The sequence below is a fragment of the Geospiza fortis genome, unplaced genomic scaffold (genome assembly GCF_000277835.1).
Source record: "Geospiza fortis unplaced genomic scaffold, GeoFor_1.0 scaffold173, whole genome shotgun sequence".
Taxonomy (NCBI): Eukaryota; Metazoa; Chordata; class Aves; order Passeriformes; family Thraupidae; genus Geospiza; species Geospiza fortis.
The window spans coordinates 5,875,504-5,894,654 of NW_005054334.1; the positions used below are offsets into that span (position 1 = coordinate 5,875,504).

Here is a 19,151-nt window from a genome sequence, read left to right on the forward strand (position 1 = left end):
TCTGGGTTCTCCTCTATAATTTCTAGTGGTCTGACGAGAACTTGCCTTTGACTCTTCTTGGCTCCAGTGGCCTCGTCATGCCTATTTCCACATGCTAAACCCATTATCTCGGTCCCTTTCACTTCCAGATTAGTTCCCTGTCTTATTTCATAAACAAGGCTGGCTCTGTCACAGGGTCCCTTGGTGACTAGACCTCACTTTCCAAAATGCTACGTAGCAGTGGAGAACAAGAGGCCATAAGGCTCCTGAGGGATGTTGGTGGCTTGTGAAATGTGGCCCATCCATGTCTGTAGCACTGCAACTTTGTCCTGGACCAGCTCACAGGATGCATCTCTCTCTCCACCCCACTACCTCCACTTAGCAGCTCTTTTGTCCTCATCACATCTTGGTGCTTCAGGCATCAAGTGACCTTTTCTGCCATTTCTGCTGTCTGTAACACCTTCACAAGAGTCTGATCAGGCCTGGTGAACCCTGGCACTCTGCTTTAGGGCTGTTTCAGATTTGCTATAGCAGTGTCATCATGAGCAGAGCCAGTGCATATTTTTTCCTACCTTGTCCTGCTGCATGGGTTCCAAAACTGAAATGTGTACCCATGAGGATCTTTTTTAAGGAGTGGGCAGCTTTATGTTTTAAAACTGTATCCCGTGTCATGCATTATATGTGAGAAGATAGGCAGCAAACAGGGTGACTATGTCCAAAGTGCAAGTGTAGTTTGAGGCTGTCTCCCTCTGACTCAGATGCCCTTTCTAGAATTCTCAGACTTGCAGAAGAAGGAATCACTCTATTTTGGCCTAAAAAAGAAAATATTTTCTTTCCTGCTTATGGTATGTTAAAAAAAAAAAGATTCTGAATTGGCTTTTACATGGTTTATGTCTGGCGTCCAAATAATTTAAGACTGTCTCTTGATGTAAGACTTTGAGTAATCAATGGGGATCTTGGCACTGGTGTAGAATTTGGCAGCTGCCTTTGAGAGCCAGTGCAGACTCTGTTTACCTGCTCTGTGTTTTCCCTTTAAGGAAATGATGCAGGGAATGAGCAGGTACTGAGTGAGGTGCATGAGAGAGCCTGGGAAAAATTAAATTTCCCATTCATTTCCACCATTGGAAATTAAAATTCTCCTTGTTTTTTAAATTTTGAAATGTATCAGTCTGTCAATGCACAAAATGCAGAGTTGATTAAAGTTGAATAGAAAACCTCAAATTAATACATCACATAATGAGAAATGCCAAGGATGTGCTTTTCTAAACCATCCAAGTGAAGTTAAATGTGTGTTTCTCATGGTTATTAATGGATTGGAGGTATTTAAATCCCTAGCTTTTGGAAATTGCGGTCTTTTATATCCTCATGTTATTAATGTGCTGTCAATTCCTGCTTGGAAATGAAAACTGGAAGTGGAGAATTAAGAATGGAAGGAAGGGATTGTCCAATGGATTTTCAAAGGGCTTCAGTTCTATTTGAGAGGCAAACCTGGCGTTGCTCTGCGCAGCATTCTGCTGCCTGTTTAAACTGGGTCTTGCACTTCAGGAGGCAAAGCTGCTGAATTTCAACCATGGTGAATCCTGTGTCCCTTGATTTGGATGGTCTCGCTCTGAGCTGAGATTCAGTTCTGAGGTGGGGCAGACAACAGTTGCAAGTGAGAAACGGTGTATGCCTCGTAAGCTTTGAAATCCCTTGTTTCAAGCGGAGCATACACATGCATGGAGTGACAGCTGTGGCAACTGAACCCTCCAGGTGGTGAGGATATTTCAGTCTCTGGCAGGGAGGACCTGTCTCAACCCTCTAAACTTCTCTAAGCAGGATGCTGGGGGAAGGGTGAGATCCTGGCAGGGGAATAGTGGCTCTAGCCTGGCTCCGCAAGCCAGGCTTGCAGAGAGGGATGGCTGTGCCAAGCCTCTCTGCTCTGGCATTTAGAAGCTGGCACTGGGCAATGCCAGACTGACCTGCTGTCTCTCTTAATGGCTTTTGTGTGTGTGACACTGAGTCCTGCAGCTCTGCACGTATGTGCCAGTCTGGGTAAGCAGGTCAGACCCGCTCCTTCACTCCCTGCCTAGCCATTTCCTTCATTCTCCCTCACTCATCCTGATGAGGATCCAAGGGGACTCGAATTATGAGGAGCAATAAACACAGCTGAACTTTTTCTGCAGCAGAGGAAAGTCTCAAGGGGTGATCACATAACCACCTACAAGCATTTTCACGGTGGAAACGGTGAGTTGAGAGGGAGAAATGGTTTAGGCTGAATGAAGGGGATATTATTAAAGTTAGAGGATAGCTGAGCAAAGGGAAAATTTAGGCTGAGTTTAGGGATATGTTTCAAAATATGAGCCATCTCCTAGCAGTGGTAATCTTATTGTTTGAGTTGTTTCAGAGCAGGTAGTGTGCTAAAGCAGGTGCTGTAGACAGTAATCCTGAAGTGACTCGGGGAAGGGCAAGACTATTAAGCTGAGGATTTTAATTTTTGATTTCTATGAATCATTTGGTGTTGGTCTCAACAGAAGGTTGCTGGCTGTGGCTGTATAAGCTGTCAGCTGTGATATGTAAAATGTGTGGGTGGGAGGAAGTGGGAAGGACACTGGGAACTTACCCTTGGGCAAGCTTAAAATAATAAGACATAGTTCTTCATCTATTGGGAATGATATGGGTCTAATTGATGATCAAAGCATTTTTTGTACTGCCTTAAGTGCAGGGAGAGAATTGCTCTTCTCCTTTGCATGGGGTAGAGAAGGGGAAGTACTTTTTCACCTTATTTTTGCATATACCTGTTGGATAAACAGAGGCAAACTAGCCTCTGATGTATCTGACACTGCCCAAGTCATGTAGGAGTTTGTACCTGGTTTAATAAAGAAAGAACAGCTCTGAAGAAAATAAATAGAGACTAGAAGTAAATGTGTGTTATTTTCCACCCAGTGTCTATGGAAAGAGAGCAAACAGTGAGGTAATGAGGGAGCTCCAAAAGCTTTGAAGGCTTTGGCTGGGAGTATGTGATGCATCCCCCAAAAGAACAAGGCTGACTTGGGAGAAATAAGGGAAAATTTGAAACATTTTGTATGTTAGATAGGAATGGATCAGTGGGATGTTACAGGCGTGGACAAAGGTTCATATTGGAGAGGGAGTGATTGCGAAGAATAGAAAGAAGACCTGTCCAAAAGACCTTGGAGGAATGTTTCTGCCACTGTCGTAGAAGCATTTATAGCTCAGAATGAGAATATAAGTGATGTCCGAAGCTAGTTAAAATAAACTAAACCATATCAGTTTTCATCTGAAACTACTGAAATGCCCTTGGAGGGCTGTTTACTCAGGGTCACCATAATAAACCCTTTTGGTCCAGGTGCTGGGTTGTTGCATTCACCACTGTGTATGGCACTTCCATTGTCCCTAGTCTCTGCCATCTTTCTGCTCTGAATGTATGGAGATTTTCCTGCAGCATCATTCATTCTGTCTATCAGCACCTGAAGTGCGCAGGTGCTTTCAAGACACATTTATCGGAGCAACAAGGCTGTGAGCCAGAAGAAGATTTATGGGCACTTATGTCACCTATGTGGTAAGCAGTTATACAGGAACCAGCAGTACAAGAGTTGTCAATGTACAAATAGCCTGGGCTGAAGGTGTGGTAGGATCATAGTTACAGCAGTGTTAGAAGAAGAGGAATGTCTCTTCAGAGGTACACAGCATGCAGCATGTCTACATTGCAGAGTAACCACGAGATTGAGAGGATGTCCTAAGCTGAAACTGGGTCATCAAAAATCAGAGAGATGGAGAAACTTAGGTGTAGATTGTGATGTGGTTTATAGCTTTAAACCCCAGCTCTTTGGAGTAATAGTTGATGAGGTTCCAGTCTGTCCTGCCTCTTTTTTTTCTTTTTTCTTTTATTTTTTTTTCCCATGGGTCTTCTTAGCTCCTTCAGTTTGCCCATAAGGCAGGTAGTAGACAAAAAGATCAAAATGTCACCAGTCTTCTGTCATTGGTAAATACAGAAATAGTGTTGTTCTTTGATCTGGACAGATCCTTGTGGGAGAGCTCAGTAGCCATCTAGTGCAATGCTGACTTCCCTACAGCTTCTTTTAGTGCACTTGTTCTCTGGTGGTGTGTTGGATGCTAGGCCCAATGCACCTTTGAGGTTTTTAAAGTATTTCACAGATGAGATGGATTTCTTCTTACCTCCAACTAGATCCTGAAACATAAGAATTTCTTTTGGGTTTATTGTCTGATACTGCTCAAACTTTCAGAGAAATGAAGGCAGTATGAATTAAGTTGCTGTCAAAGGTGAGCAAATGCCAAAGGGTAATGCTGATGTCTCACGTTGGGTCTGGCAGGAGATCTGTCTTTAGGTAGTAATGGGACTGAAGGTGGTGATAGTGGTGAGGCCTGGAATTGGGCTACTCATAAGAGAAGGGTTGGGAATTAGCATTGCAGCTGGAACAGACACAAAATTAGCTGTTGAATTCAGATTTTGTGGCTTGAAGTCTAAGCAGTTCTTAGAGCATCAGAGCTCTCAGTGAGCAGAGCTCAAAAACCACTGGGATAGGAACTTCCTTGTGGCCCTCCAATGAAGCACAGGAGGGGGAGGCTGGAGGTAGGCTTTTCATTCTCCGATATGGAGCCAGTATTCCTGTGAAGTTCCCTTTGATGGTGGCTAGGGGCATTGTTCAGCCTCCTGTCCCAAGCATTGTCTTCCTATTAATTAGGAAAGCTGCCTTCAAGACAGCTTTTTGTCTGGAACTGCAGTATTACATGACTTCCTTTCCTCTTGCTGTCTTGAGCTTGGAGATTGGGTTTGGGGAGCCTGCAAGCACCCTTCCTAGAGAGTATTATGCAAGGCTACCTAGAAGGCACAATTGCAGCAGGAGGAAGTACCAGTGTCAGCACACAACAGAACTACCCCCAAAAACCTGTGACCAGACCTTGTTCTGCCTCAGTTTCTTTACCTGACCTGAATATGGCCTGGCTTTGCTGTACACTGCTTGAGTAGTAGTCTGCTTACAGTTAGCCTGGTTGAATGCACAGTGACATATTTGTGTACTTTCTATATTTTGAAATATCATCCAGAACTATCTCTTAATGCTGAACTGTATTTTGCCTGTGCAGCCTAATAATTTTCTATTAATACTTATCTTAGGTCTGATCCACATAAAAGTGCAGTGTCAAGTAAGGTTCTCATGATATTTTTAAGCAATCTAACCTTTGGTCTTGGCTAAATTCCAATTGGAATAATTACCGTCTGACTACCTACATTCCTCTTGCATTTTCAATGGGAGAAGTTAGCTTTCACTTCCCATTTTGAAAGTGATTGTGTAACATTGCTCTGCAGTAAGTACACGCTGCATTCCCCTACAGTGGTGGATATATTTTATTGGTAAGTAAAATAAGATTATAGAGGTATAATGATTTTACTGGCATGTTTATACCTAAATATAGATATGTCTGTAAAACCACTTTATCTAATGGCCCTACCATATATTATTTTCTAGGGAGTCAGAGACAATATAATAGTGTGCAGTAATGTGTAAAGGATTTTACGTACCAGTCTGGAGTTTGGGATTCACTAAATTGTTTCAGAGTGCCATAATCACAGAAAATACTTCAAACACTGTGTTGCCTGCCCCACGCAACCTCTAAAGGAAAATCTGTTCATGTAAAATAATTGGTAATAGAATATACTTGCATGTTTTTATAATAATTCTTGACTGTAAAATTATTAAAATTTCTTGAAACTACAAAAGAGTAAATGCCCTGTTTTACAGCTGTAGCCTTGTCAGGTGCTTATGAATTTCTTTGTGTGTGAATTTCTCCATCCCCCTTTCACTGGAAACAGGAACACACTTAGAAGGAGGTCTGTATGCTGTCTCCAGTGCTTTCTTAATTGAGTACTGTGAATGTTTGCACTTGAACATTGTGGAAGTCACGGACAAAGCTTGTTGCTCTGTAGGCAGAAACACATTAAGTCTGTGGGGGTTGATGCCTGCCTTGTCTCTACTAGCACACATTCAAAAGGGGCCTGCAGTGAGCCAGACCAGAGGAGGAACACGAGGTGAGGTTGGTGTTGGGATGTCCTTTTTGTCCCTTTCTCTAACAGCCAGAACATACATGTGAGCAGCTGTGTGAAGAATGGCTACTGATGTGAACACAAGTCAGCTCCAAGGAGGGAAGGATTGTAACACCATGAGCATCCCTGATTTAGTCTTTGAGCAGCTCACCCCTATGCTGCCTTGTGGGAGCTGAATGGTGAAAACCACACTCAGCCCTGGGCTGGGTGTGATTTATTGATGTTCTCCTGCCTCATCACACCCCCAGCTCCCATCCTATGAGGGAGCCCAGCCTGGACCTGGTACCTGCTATTCCCTTAGAAGAACACTGCTGTCTGTCACAGAGACTGCCCATGAGCACGTGAAAGACATTGTGAGCCTGACAGAGGTGTTATGTGTGAGTGAGAGATGGAGAGAGAGATGTCTTGGCTGGTACAACACAGGCTACCTAAACATTGCTCTGCCTGATCCAGAGAGGGCTTATGGCTGAGGATCCAAATATCCAAATTGGAGATGGCAGGTTGGCTACCGAGCCACAGACAGCCTCCTCTTTGAATGAGCTTCTTCCTAGCCCTGGCTGCTCTCTGCACATCTAGCCAAAGCCCGAGGATCTGGCACCGAGCAGATAACTCCATCTTGTATTGAATGGAAAAATCTGCCTGAGTGGGGCACAGACACCCAACAGATTGGCACCTATGTGCTCTTCAGGACCTGGGCTCTCTCCTGCTTGGAGGTAGATGCTAGAGATTTATTAGCTTTAATACAGGTGAAGAGTGGGGAATAAGTTTCTTGGCTGCCATTTTTCCCAGTGGGAGAAGCACGTGCTGACAGCTGCCATGACTGCCTGTATAGCTCCTGCTTGAATGCTATCTGAGCCCTGGATTGGAAGGCCCTATAAATTATTCCTGGTGGGAAAGGGGCTGGGAAAACCTACACTCTCCTCCCTGGGCATCACAACTAGCCATTGCCTAACCAACCATAATGCACTGTATGAGTTGATGCAGAGGGACTGCAGGAAACATATTTTAAGAGAACAAATATAGCATTTAAGTGAGTGAGCAAGAGAGTGAGAGATAGAGAGTGTATAGAGTGCATTAAAGTTAATAAAGCATTGCAGAAATGGGGACTGCATTTCACTGTGAAGGAATCTAATTTAGTGACTCGTAATTGGAGGATAACAGTCATACTGGAATGAAGTTAACTGTTCATTTTGCCAAACTCTCAGAGTCTCTTGGTTCTCCTTGTGAGTGTCTCTCAAAAAGTGAATCCTTTGGAGAGCTTAGAATCGATTGGTGCTTCACACCCGCAGTCCCTTTCAGCTTCTTAAGTGGATTTGGTTTCTCCGGTGCATATTTATTATCTATTTTATTATCTGCTTATTTATCTGGTAATCTCAATGCAGGATACATCCTCTCTGCTAAGCATGAAAATGAGGGAGCAGGTGTTGAGCCTGTGTGTTCTCCTGGGCATGGCAAGATGGGGCCTCTTGGGCCTTTTTCCTGTAGGTGGCTAGTGTCAGCTAGGGTTGGTTTGGACTTCCTGCTTCCACAAAGTTTTGCCAGCTTTTGTCCCTGCTGCTGTGGCTTTCTGTTAATTTAATAGAGGCATGTGAAGCAATGAACAGTATGGAAGGGTCCCATTCTTGGACACCCAAGACCAGAGGTGTAGCACAAAGAAGTCCAGGGCTGGTGTATTTATTTCAAGTGTGCCTGGTTGCTGAAGAACAGAATTCTGGGCATGAGTAGCTAAGCAGGACCTGTTGTGTTGAGGGAAAATCTTCTTTAGTTTGAAATTACTGAAATCTCCTTAGGACATCAGTGTGGCCCTGGGTGGGCACACCAAGCAGTGCTACCTCCAACAGGTGTGGTAGGCAGATGGGGGGACACTGTTCTGTTGTCTCTGATATTTACACTGCATGGGTGCTGTAAGAATTAGTTCATTAGTGTTTGTAGTGTGCCTTGAGGATGAAAAGTGCTGTGGAAATGTGAACTATTATTAAAGCGGGACTGAATAAAGAAAGAGTGAGGAACAGTCCCGCAGGGAACTGTCCCACTCAGGCAGGGGCTAGAGAGATCACCTCATCAGGTTTTTTTTTAATTTCTGCTGTTGTGATTACAAAATAAAGTGGACATGCTCAGGGAGAAGATTAATGTAGCATGCCTGGCTGTAGTAGCTGAGGGTGAACCATTGTAAGCTCTGTTGGCATTTCTACTTCTGTGCAAACACAGCTGTTGTATGGACTTGGAGGATCCTGATCCAGTTTTGGCCATGACCCCTGGGAAATTCTGTATTCCTGTTTTTATTGATTTTTTTTTTAAAGAATCCTGTGTTGGTGAAAAGCATATGGCTGACTGTGTTACCCACTGAAGCTGTGTGCGTCCTGATGGTGTATGCAATGGATACGCACATACATATACATCAGATGACCTTGCCCATTTGTCCTCACTTTATTCTGGAAGGACTGTGCTGAGAAAGGAAAAGGGAGTCCCTATCTGCCTGGTCTCCTCAGTCTCCCTGCCTGTACCTCCAGCACAAGTCCAAACTGATTGCAAGCACCAGTCATTCCTTTGTGTTGAGGGTGAGCACTCTGACATGGGCTTGACATAAGCAATTAATTTCACAAAGACAGCTGATCAGCTGTCAAAGGACAATCCTCTATCACTTTTGACTTGGGTCTCAAAGTGACACAGGACCTGAGAGATGACATGATCCCATCTTCTGCTGACAGCTGTTCTCTTAAGTGATGCCAGACTCTTAAGTAGGGGCTGGACTGGTCTGACCCCCCAACTTTAGCAGAGCCCTGAATGTAGCCAAAGGGCTCGGCATCAGACCAGAAGGATTCTTGGGAGGAGAGCTAGTGGCTGAGCAAGATCAATGGATCTACCTTGAAGGCTGAGTGCATGATTGACTTGTCAATTAATCACTTTGTTTTACTTTCCCCCTTTTTTCTTCCTCACTCAGGGAGTGTAAGAGCCGAAGATGAGGCCCAGGGTGGAGTGCTACTCTCCAAGGTTTTGGCTGGTGCTGGCAGTCCTCGCAACAACAGGGAGCGGGGCCCATGCCCAGAAAAGCCACCCGAGCATTGGCATTGCAGTCATCCTGGTGGGGACCTCAGACGAAGTGGCCATCAAAGATGCCCACGAGAAAGATGACTTCCACCACCTCTCAGTGGTGCCTCGGGTGGAGCTGGTGGCCATGAATGAGACAGATCCCAAGAGCATCATCACCCGCATCTGTGACCTCATGTCTGACCGCAAGATCCAAGGGGTGGTATTCGCCGATGACACAGACCAGGAAGCCATTGCCCAGATCCTGGACTTCATCTCTGCCCAGACCCTCACTCCCATCCTGGGCATCCATGGAGGCTCCTCTATGATCATGGCAGATAAGGTAAATTTAAATGAGCTTCTTTCTGTTGCAGACCTGTGCATTCAAACTTAAAGAGAAATATCTTATTCTGTGATCCTCAGGTGGTGTCTCATGGGGCTGAAGGCTTGGGGGATTAGACAGCTTCAGATTCAAAGACAGATTAAAAGAGCTAACTGTGTGTAGCACTACTGAGAAGAGCCTATTAATCATGAGGAATTATCTGAAACAGAGAAAAACTGAGGAGGGAAAGAAGCAGGTAGAAGAGACCCACAAAAGAATCAGCCCTTTTCTTCTTCCTTAAGAAGGGTAAAGAGCCCCTGACAATTGTAATTTTTTTAAAGGTCTTATTTTTGCTTGTGTTTTACTTTAGAAGAGCCAGGGATCATAGCCTGGGTTTTTTTCTGCATGTAGCTGGAGGACATTGTGGTATTTTCAGGGATGCTTAATACAGCTCTTACATCTTAATTGGAATATAATTGAATCTTTAATAAAGCTATCCTCTCCATAAAGTGTTCATTAGCTCCTGAAGTTAAATAGGTGTTAGCTGAAGTGACTAACCAGTCTGAACCAGTCCAGCTAAATCTTTCTTTTTTTCTACTGCACTACTTTATTCCTTCATGTCACAGACTTTACACTGTTTTCCCAGGCCCTAGCCAGTCTCTAAATAATTACTACACAAACAAGCCATCCTGTTACTGCTTTTGAACGGGGCAAGATGCAGAGAGGGAGTAGCATCTTTGGCCAGCTAATAACTCTTTACAAAGCCTCCATGGGGTGCAGGTGGACCTGATACAAATCTTCCACCTTTCACAAACAGGACATGCAGCAATTCACACCTGAATGTGCGTTTGGCCAGGGAGTGAGGCTAACAGTAGCCTTGGGGCCAGTGGGAACATGTGAGAGAAGCTGGCTGTCCCTTTTCCTGTAGGCTTGAAGCCAGACTGTCAAGGCCAAGGCTTTTATTGAGAAGACCTCACAACCATTCTTTATGCATCCCAAAGAAGTAAATAGGGACACAAGCTGACAGTCTTTTTCTTTTACAGATGGCTCTTAAGTGAGTCTGAGACATTTAACTAGGCAGAATCAGGCCTAATGGAATGAAGGGTGAGAATTGACCTGGCCGCTATGGCAGCTTTTCCTCAGAAAGATAACTAGTGAGATGAGAAATCCAGGCACATTCTCTTTTATTTACCTTGCAAGTAAGTAATCCAGTGCAGGCTATTGAAAGTGCTAACAAGTTATTTCCTCACTTTTTGACCAACTGTTCTGTTGCCAAATAACACACGGTTAGTATGCAGTGTTATTTTCTCGTATTGGCCTTTAAACTGAAATAGTCACTGAATAATCACAGGCCTTTTTTCTCTCACCCCTCGAATAGTTGCACATGTGCTGAAGTTCCACTGCTCCATTCCACCCACAGTGAAGCTTTTCTGCTTTGGAGGCCAGGCAGGCAGCAATGCTGCATGTTGATGCTCTCCTGCCTGCAGTGTTGCATGGTTCTCTATGTCTGTGCAAAGGAGGGTTGGAAGCAGTGCTCAAGTGCTGCATTTCACATTTGGGGTGCCATCTTACATCTTTGAACAAGTGTAAGAGTTGCTGACAGAAGACCTCCTAAGCACTGGGAAAAGTCCTTGTGACTTTGAACATGGCAGGCCAAATTCTGATTTCAGATTCCCGCAGTGTAAATCCAGCACGGCCCCATTGCCTTTGGCAGGATTAGATCAGATTTATGCTGCTGTAATTCAAAGAGGAATTTGGCCTATTGAACTTTGAAAAGATTTTTCTTTCTACCTGTCCCTAGTGTCTCCTTGGGAAGGCAGCATCTCCTGCCACTGCCCTGTGTACCCCACTGGCTCACTTCTAAAGAGCATTCTGGCAGGCAGGCAGGCAGCCCACAGGGAGCTCAGAGGTGGAAGCCTTATGAATGGACACTTCTGTTTTACCAATCTTTTTCTTTTTTTTTGGTAGTTTTGCAGACAGGAGGTTTGCAGGCTATGTACAAAGATTTGCAGTTTTAAGAAAGGCCAAGGTTTCTTTGAAAAATAATTTGAAAAGGCTGACCTTTACAACTTCTGATCCACAGGTGTGTAATCTTTAATGGATAATATTTATTTGACGAATTGAATTAAAATATGGTAGAGTGTAAATATACTGAAATTCTACTAAAAATACTCATGTCAGCCTGGTAAGTCCTTCAGCAATTTATTTTCCATAGAGGGCCTTCACAGAGGCTTTTCTTTTAGTGACTCTTAGTCATGCTCTTTGCAGATGAGTTGTGTGGCTGTGGTTTGATCCTGCAAGCATGGAATGCTTCTTTCAGCATCCCCTCAACGCCCACAGCAGTCAGCTGTGATTGAACTTGCTCAGCATTTCACAGGTTCAGATCTGCACTTACAGCTTTGTTATGCTCCCCGTGTGTTTGTGATCAGTAGTGCCAATGCAAACCTAAGGAATGCTAGAAACCATGAATGTCTTGGTGTGACAGATGAGCCCCTCTTTGCTGGGGTTTAATGCAAAAACACTCCCCAGTCAAACCACCTTTCCTGGAGCAGCATGTAAAATTCTGTTTCACCTTCAGTGAGGGTTTAGTAAGTGTTCTGTAGGAAATGTGGGTCATGCGTAAAAAGGGCTTTTTAATCTACCATGCAGCTGGTAAATTGAGGCACAAAAGGGCAGGCAAAAAGAAAAAGAAAATTAGGATTTCAAGCCCAAATTTTCTTTTGTCCTGTATATAAAGACAGAAATACTGTATAATGTGCACTATATGCTGGCTTTATCTCAGTTAATATTAATCTAGAAGTTTGCTACCCACCAGCTGGAGGTCTCGGCATCAGTGGTAATGGAGACACCAGCTGAGGACAATTCATCCCACCCAATTCAGGGCGCAGTGAAAGGCTCATGGGGTAGTCCTGTGTCTCCTCACTGATTACTGAAGAAGGCTGTACTTCAATGTGTTCATGATATCTCAAGTTAAATGCCATGAATCCTGCCTTAGGTATGATATAGCAGGTGGAGGTATGTTGATGAAAGTGTAACATCCTTTTTTCCTGATTTTTTCAAACTCACATTCTTTAATACTGTACTTGATTAGATTTTGTAAATAATATATAGTTTGTTTTCCCTGTATTTGGCCTTTTTCCTCTGAAAAATAAGTATACAGGAATTTACATGTTTTTGCTGTTTTCACTCCTTGGTGCTTGTGTCTCTAATTCCACCTGCTTACCTGTTACAGAGTGTTACATTTAATTTCTGACTAATCTGGCATAAGAAGAATGTGAGCAGATGATCTGTGTGCACACTGTGATCTGGGTTCAGTTCCAGGAAAGCAGTGAAGCAGAGACACACGATGTGCCTCACTCGAGCTCTGGAGAGGCCCCTTTGCAGAGTGAGAGTTCTGTCACAGCCAGTTCGGTCCCTTGAGCTGCAAAAGCATGCCAGCAGTGACTCCAAATGGAGTGAAGTGCAGCAGTCCTTTTGTTGGGGCTGGGTGGCCTGGGAGTGATGGCGAAGGGGTCCAACGGACCCCAGATTAGTTCCTCTCAGAGGAGCAAGGCTGTAGCCCTGGGATGGGGTAGAAGAGTGCTCACATTGTTTCAGCTCTGTAAAAAACCACCTTATTTTGGTGCTGAATCCTTGAAAAGGACTAGGGCAATAGCATCATCTCACCAGGACCTGGGATTAGAAAGGCAGTAGCATTGACCACTGGTGATCTGTGTTTAATCCAAAATGGATAAGATGGAGAGGAGAGAAATGTGCACCACCACCACTGTTAGGTTTCTGTGGTCCAAAAACTTTGCTCGTGGAAGCTTGCTGGTCCCTTCAGTTTGCCTGATGCTGCTGCAATGACCTGACTTTTAACAGCTTTGTGTTTCCTGATTTTAAGCATTAGTTTGTATTCTCTAGAGGACTGCAATGCACTTTTGACCAGAGAGCATATCTGCTGGCTTTCCAGCATTGAAGATAATTTCTTGTTTCTCCCCAATTGTTTTGAGAGCAGAAATTAAATTGTATGAGGATGCCCTGTGTTAGGAGACTGATGGTGAAAGTAAATCTTCAAGACTGCAAACCAAGCTTCAGTTCAGATAACCACACAAACCAATATCTTGGGTTGCCTGAAACTGGAAATCTGAACTAAGCTTTTCTTCGTTTTCGTTTCCATATTACCTAAAATCACTTCTGCCCAGAGCTAGGAGGTAAAGGAGCAATCACACACACAAAGAAAAGGAAATAACATTTATGAATGTATATTTACAGGTATCTCAGGGGAAGGGTGAATTGTTATTCTGATTTAAAAAACTTACTGCGTTGGAAAAGATTTAGCTTCTTGCCTAACAAATGACCACACCACTTGGCTGACTGGTCCATTTTGTAATGATAGACTATTTATTTGTTTTAAAATAACAGAAAAAGGCAACTTGGTGATAATGAATGCAGAAAAGGTAAGACCAGAAAATGATTTAAGGTTCTCTTATAGCACAGCTGATGGCCATCATTTTTGCTGGAACTCGTCCTCATTACTTCTCAACAGTCAGGTTATTTTGCCAGAGCTTCTTGTCCTGTGCAGCTTTATAATAACACAATGGTGCACAGGCAGAAGAGGAAAAAAGTCTTGGAAGAAGAGGATGGTTATGTTTTCCCAGGTGAAAATCAGTCTTCTCTGTCTCTGCATCCCTTGCTATTCTCTCCAGGGCTTGCCCACACAGGGATACATGCAGTATGCATCAGCATGCAGATGGAAATAAAATGGTAGGTAAGAGTGATCTATTACTCAGCTGTGCCAGTAATACCATTTGTATAAAAGATGCATAAAATGAACCTGAAATTTAAAATCTGTTCTAGGCCAGATTCTCCTTCCTTTTTTTCACACAGCGTGGAGCTGGCTTTTCTCTCACTCTCTCCACTAGCCTGTTCTTTTTTCTGTTTATACCAAAGCCATGATGTTTTCTCTGCCTTTGCATCTCCCCTTCTTAAGTCCCTGTCCCCTTTATTTTGGTTTCTGGTAAAATTTCCAAGACACCATGTTGTATCTCTCCTTCAATGCCAAAGGTTGCTATGATCAGTCTGTGTTTGGGCCATGCTGCTGCAGCTGTTTCTGTCATTTCTGTGGTATTTTGGTGGAAAGCAAGTCCAAAGTTGGACAGTGGGAGTAAAGCACCAGGGAAGAATCATTGCTGTTGGCCAGAGTGCAGCAAAGTGATGCTGCAGGTACAGGGAAGCCAAAACTAGTTGGATAAGCTGAGCACCTAGATACACACTGAAACCAGGACAAAGTCAAAGACACTGGGACAGTGCTGCTAAAAGCAGAACATCTGTAATTAAAAGGAAAGCACTTTCACTCTCAGGTTTTCAAAGGTTAAGTAATAGGGATGCATAGGGAATGAAAACCTCATTTTTTGGGTGTAAATCTGTTTCATTTCCATTAGGGATGACATCTGAAGTTTTTCAAGCCCTTGTGTGAAGGAAATTCAGTAAAAAAAAAAAGAAATTTAAAAAACCAGTTGAAGCTCCTTTGATTGGATTATAGGAGTTGAAGTAAAATAAATTCCAAACAAAATGCTGCTTAGAAGGGGGGAAAAGGCACATTTTGATCTGCAGACATTGAAAGATTTCTATCCCCTTTTCCTGCAAAACAAATTTATATGCAGTTCATGTAATTTCACAAAGTGTTTTCATTTCTCTGAAACTGCATTTGATGATAGTAATAGCTTAAATGTTTCTTAAACTTATCTAGTGATTAGCAAAGATGAGTTTGATTTTAAAAAATAAAAAGAAATCAGCAGTTTCCCTCCAGGCTCTTAATAATTTTATTAAGGACATGATTAATACACTTCTTTTGCTTTTGGTACTCTGTTGTTTCCTTTTGCTGCCAAAACAAAGCTCTCTGTAGCTCACAAATAACAAACTTAACATAATGTGCCCTCAAATTACAAGTCTGCTGCAAAGGTTGGGGAAGAGTAATAAAAGGTAAGTCACAGAGACACAGAAAATAAAAGCCAGTATTTTATGCCAGTGTTGTTTTTCCCTTGTATACACATGTAGTAAAAAGCCAGGTGGATCTGTAATTTATGTTTACATCTGTGTCTAATCAACCCATGCAAAATAACATTTTCTTTTATTCATGTAAAGAAGGGGAATATGGGCAGCATATTTTTGAAAGTTTAACACCTGAGAATTTCCCTAGAACTATTGTTATTACTTTACAATTAAATTACAGCACTTAAAAACCCTCAGATATTAGGAAACCTGGATGTGAACTTTTGAGAGGTCTAACCTCTCCCCAGTGCCATTAAATCCTTAAATGTGAACTCTGATTTTCTAAACAAGACCTCAAGTACTCTCATTAGTATTATTCCAATGAAAATATGACTTTTTAAAGAAATGTATAATTTCTTTTATTAATTATCCTATTAAAATAGTGTGCTTTTTTGTGTTTTGGGGGGTTTTGTGTTTTTTTTTTTTTTGTGTTTGGGTTTTTTTTTTTTTAATTTTTAAGGCTTTCCTCAAGTTCATCTCCAGTTTTCTTGGGAGGAACCTAATTTCAAGGCTCTCACTTTTTTCTGGGGTATTTTTTTCAGGAGTCACAGGAAAAAAAAAAGTGGAGTTGATTCCTTTCTTTTTGGTTTATCGCTTAAAAGCAACAAGAAAGCCTCTTAAAAAAAAACAAAGAAAACAATTCTTATGGCAGTGTAACTTTCCATGAAATATCCCTATTGATTTTTCCCTCCTAATGATTTATAATGGATGCACTTCATGTTTGCCCTGAGCCTTGGACACCTGATGCTTGGAGGTGTTACCTGAGTTTGGGGGGCACAGAATTGGGAAGGAGGAAACCTGATACCCTGGGAAGACCATGGCCACACAGAGGTGTGGGTGCTTTCCTTTAGCAGAAGTTGTCTCAGACAACAAATGTCAAGCAAAAGTGAAGTCTGATTCCTTCACAGCAGCCTTCTGCAGCTATTTATAAGCTGTTTTGTTTCGGGTCATAGGATTTTTCCTCCAGGAGTACAGAGTGTTAGTTTTCTTCTGTTGTTATAGTCATGTTTTCTTTTGAGGGACAGAAGACCTTTCCTTCCCTAGCTCTGCACGCAACTTCTGCAACCCACCTGGGGTAAAGAAAAGGTGAATTAACCTTGTCACTCCTATTGCTTAAATGCAATGTTGCCACTCTCTACCTAGAAATAGAACTGTTGAACTCTCTGTGAGGAAAACATTGATTTCCACCCAGCTTAGACCTGGGTGTTGTTGGATTAAGGTTTTTCAACACCAGGTGTTATTATAGTGAGTTGATGTTATATGGGCTACTTTTAATTTTTGAGGGAATGTTTTTTTTTTTGTTTTTTTTTTTTTTACAAATGACTTAATATCTTTTTGGTAATTGTTGTGGGAACTTATTTAGGTTAGTAATTTTATTCTTAGGGGGTACTGGGGTAGTATAATTTGTACCTTGATTTTCACACTAATGATATTTAGGTAGATCACCAAATCTGTAAGCACTTACCTGAAGAAAATCTGGAAGCTTGATGAGCTCTGACTGATAGTTATTTATAATCTTTATCACAACCCCTCTCTTCAAAACAAAAAACCCAACAAAAAGGTCTTAAATCAATTTGTGCCATCCCCAGCCGGACAAGGAGATTAGTTTCTTCAATCTGGACAGGCAGTCCTTTATTACAACCCCGAGCAGTAACTTGTCTCACAAAATCTAAATTAATTACGCTCAAATTTGCCCTACCCTAAACTGGCCTCAAAATGAAATTGAAAACACCAAGTGTGAAATTGCCCGATGCTGCTGCTTTAGATCTGCATGTCATTCCCCAGTAACCGCAGGACAGAGAGAAACAATTCTTTCCAGGGAATCTCTTATTCTTTTTGCCTTTTATTTGCCTCATTAGCCAAGTTTGGAGGGGATGGATTATGAAGGAAACTAAGGGAATTACATATACAGAGGCTGGAAACAACAGGGTAAAGAAGAAGACATAATTGAAGTCTGTGACCCTGTTAATAGTCTGGAAGAGCTGATATATGAAGAGTGAAACAGCTGTATGTGTGTACTGTAGATTGGTTGAACAATGAGTCAGGGTGTGATTTATATACTCAATGAATAGAGGTAGACTAAGATTAGAGGAAAAAAATGCTTAGTGTAGCTGCCAGAAGCACACATAGGAATGACAGGATAAAGTTAGGGAAATATATTAAATGATGTATTATGATACATCAAATGATAATATTAATTGATATATATGTGTATCAAGAAAAGGCTCAGACACTGACTTTTCTCAGGAAGTGCTTCAGACTTCTTAGGGAAGAACATGGAAACCACGTTTCTTCAGCTGTTTTCAAACAGGATTGAACTAAGTGCTGGAGAAGATGCTATATAGATGAAGCAGAGGAGAAAAAGGATAAAGAAGATGAAAGACAGATAGGAAAACATCTTCTGAACCTAGGATCATGGGGAGAAAATTAAGGGGAAAAAAAGTGTAAGTTCTGAGAGTAAGGCAAAAAATGCCTTAAAGGCTCTGTCGAAGCAATTTTTCTCTGTGCTTGGCAGTAGCTTTTAGCTGTGTATCTGTGAGGTTCCTGGTAATAACAATAAATGTTGGTTTCAGAGGAAGGGGGAAGACAGGAATGAAGGATGTGGAGAGTCCAAGGGTGAGCAGGCAAAAAAGTAAAGGAGGCAGGTACATGCAGTGAGGAGATTTGATCTAAAAGGTGCCAACAGAATCCAGCAGTTCCAACAGACCCTAGTGCTCACTGCAGCTCTGCTATAAAACATGACTGTAAGACGCTTGCTCAACTGCTGTCTACAGCAATTTGCCCTTTACAAGAAGACCATAACAATGTTTTTGTGAAGTTTGAGCTCTATAAAAGGCAAAGGTGACCTAATTACCAGGAAACAATTACAGGATTTTTCTAACTGAAGTAAATACAATGCTTGAGATGAAAATCTGGACTCCAGGAGGAGAAGCTTTAACCCCCATTAGACGTGGTGGCTGAATAGCTGCATCATGCTGGAGAACTCATTTTATGCAGAGCTGATAGTACCATCTCTTGTAAGCTTGGTCAGCATTCTCCATTATAAAATTCTCTTGGGGGTTTCTTGTAATTTTGCCATACTATGACTGTTTGAACAAAGTTTTCTTTGCCAGGTGTATGCCTCAAGCTGATTGATTTAATTTGATATTTATTTGGAAAATAAAACATCTCTCTCTGAAAATATGGCACAGGACTATATGTGATTTATCTATATCACAAGGGCTGTCACATTTTCCTCCAAAGGTTCTGCCTGACCACCACATGTTCTCAGAGCAAGGGCATGGGTCTGGAGCAGGGGTGTCTTGCAGGGAAGGACTTGTAACCAGAGATGTGCTTTTGTTACCCCTGCTTGGCTGCTCCAAGTTTGGCCTTGTTATACATGTAAGGAACTGCAGATGTGCCTGGAGTTTTTTTAGATGTTTGGCACCTCTCTTGCAAAGAACTTGCCCTTGCAAACTGTGCTTCAAAACTGCACCTGGCCCTGGGGGCTGCACAGGCTGGTGCTGGATCTGGAGGTCTCCTGTGGGATCCTGGTGGGATCCAGCCTGCAGGAATGTGCTGTGCAGCAGGGAATCTAGGCAGAAATGTGATGGGGTGGGGGGCATGCAGGGTATTCTGAGTAGCCACTAGAGAGGGTGAGTAGAGTATGGAAGAGATCCTGATACAAGGAGATGGGCAGGGGGACTGGATAAAGGTAGGAAGCAGGAGATGATGGATGGGAAAAGAGAG

General features: G+C 42.5%; 1 protein-coding gene across 2 annotated transcripts in view; it reads left to right on the forward strand.

Moving 5' to 3' along the window:
• The window catches only part of GRIN2B (glutamate ionotropic receptor NMDA type subunit 2B), a 205,629-nt gene that overhangs the window by 27,152 nt on the left and 159,326 nt on the right, over positions 1-19,151 (forward strand). For both annotated transcript variants that reach the window (XM_031057703.1, XM_005421891.2), the window contains one exon: positions 8,982-9,410. In XM_031057703.1, coding sequence (XP_030913563.1) covers positions 9,000-9,410 — 411 coding nt within the window. In that variant the 5' untranslated portion in view covers positions 8,982-8,999. The remainder of the gene's footprint in view (positions 1-8,981; positions 9,411-19,151) is intronic.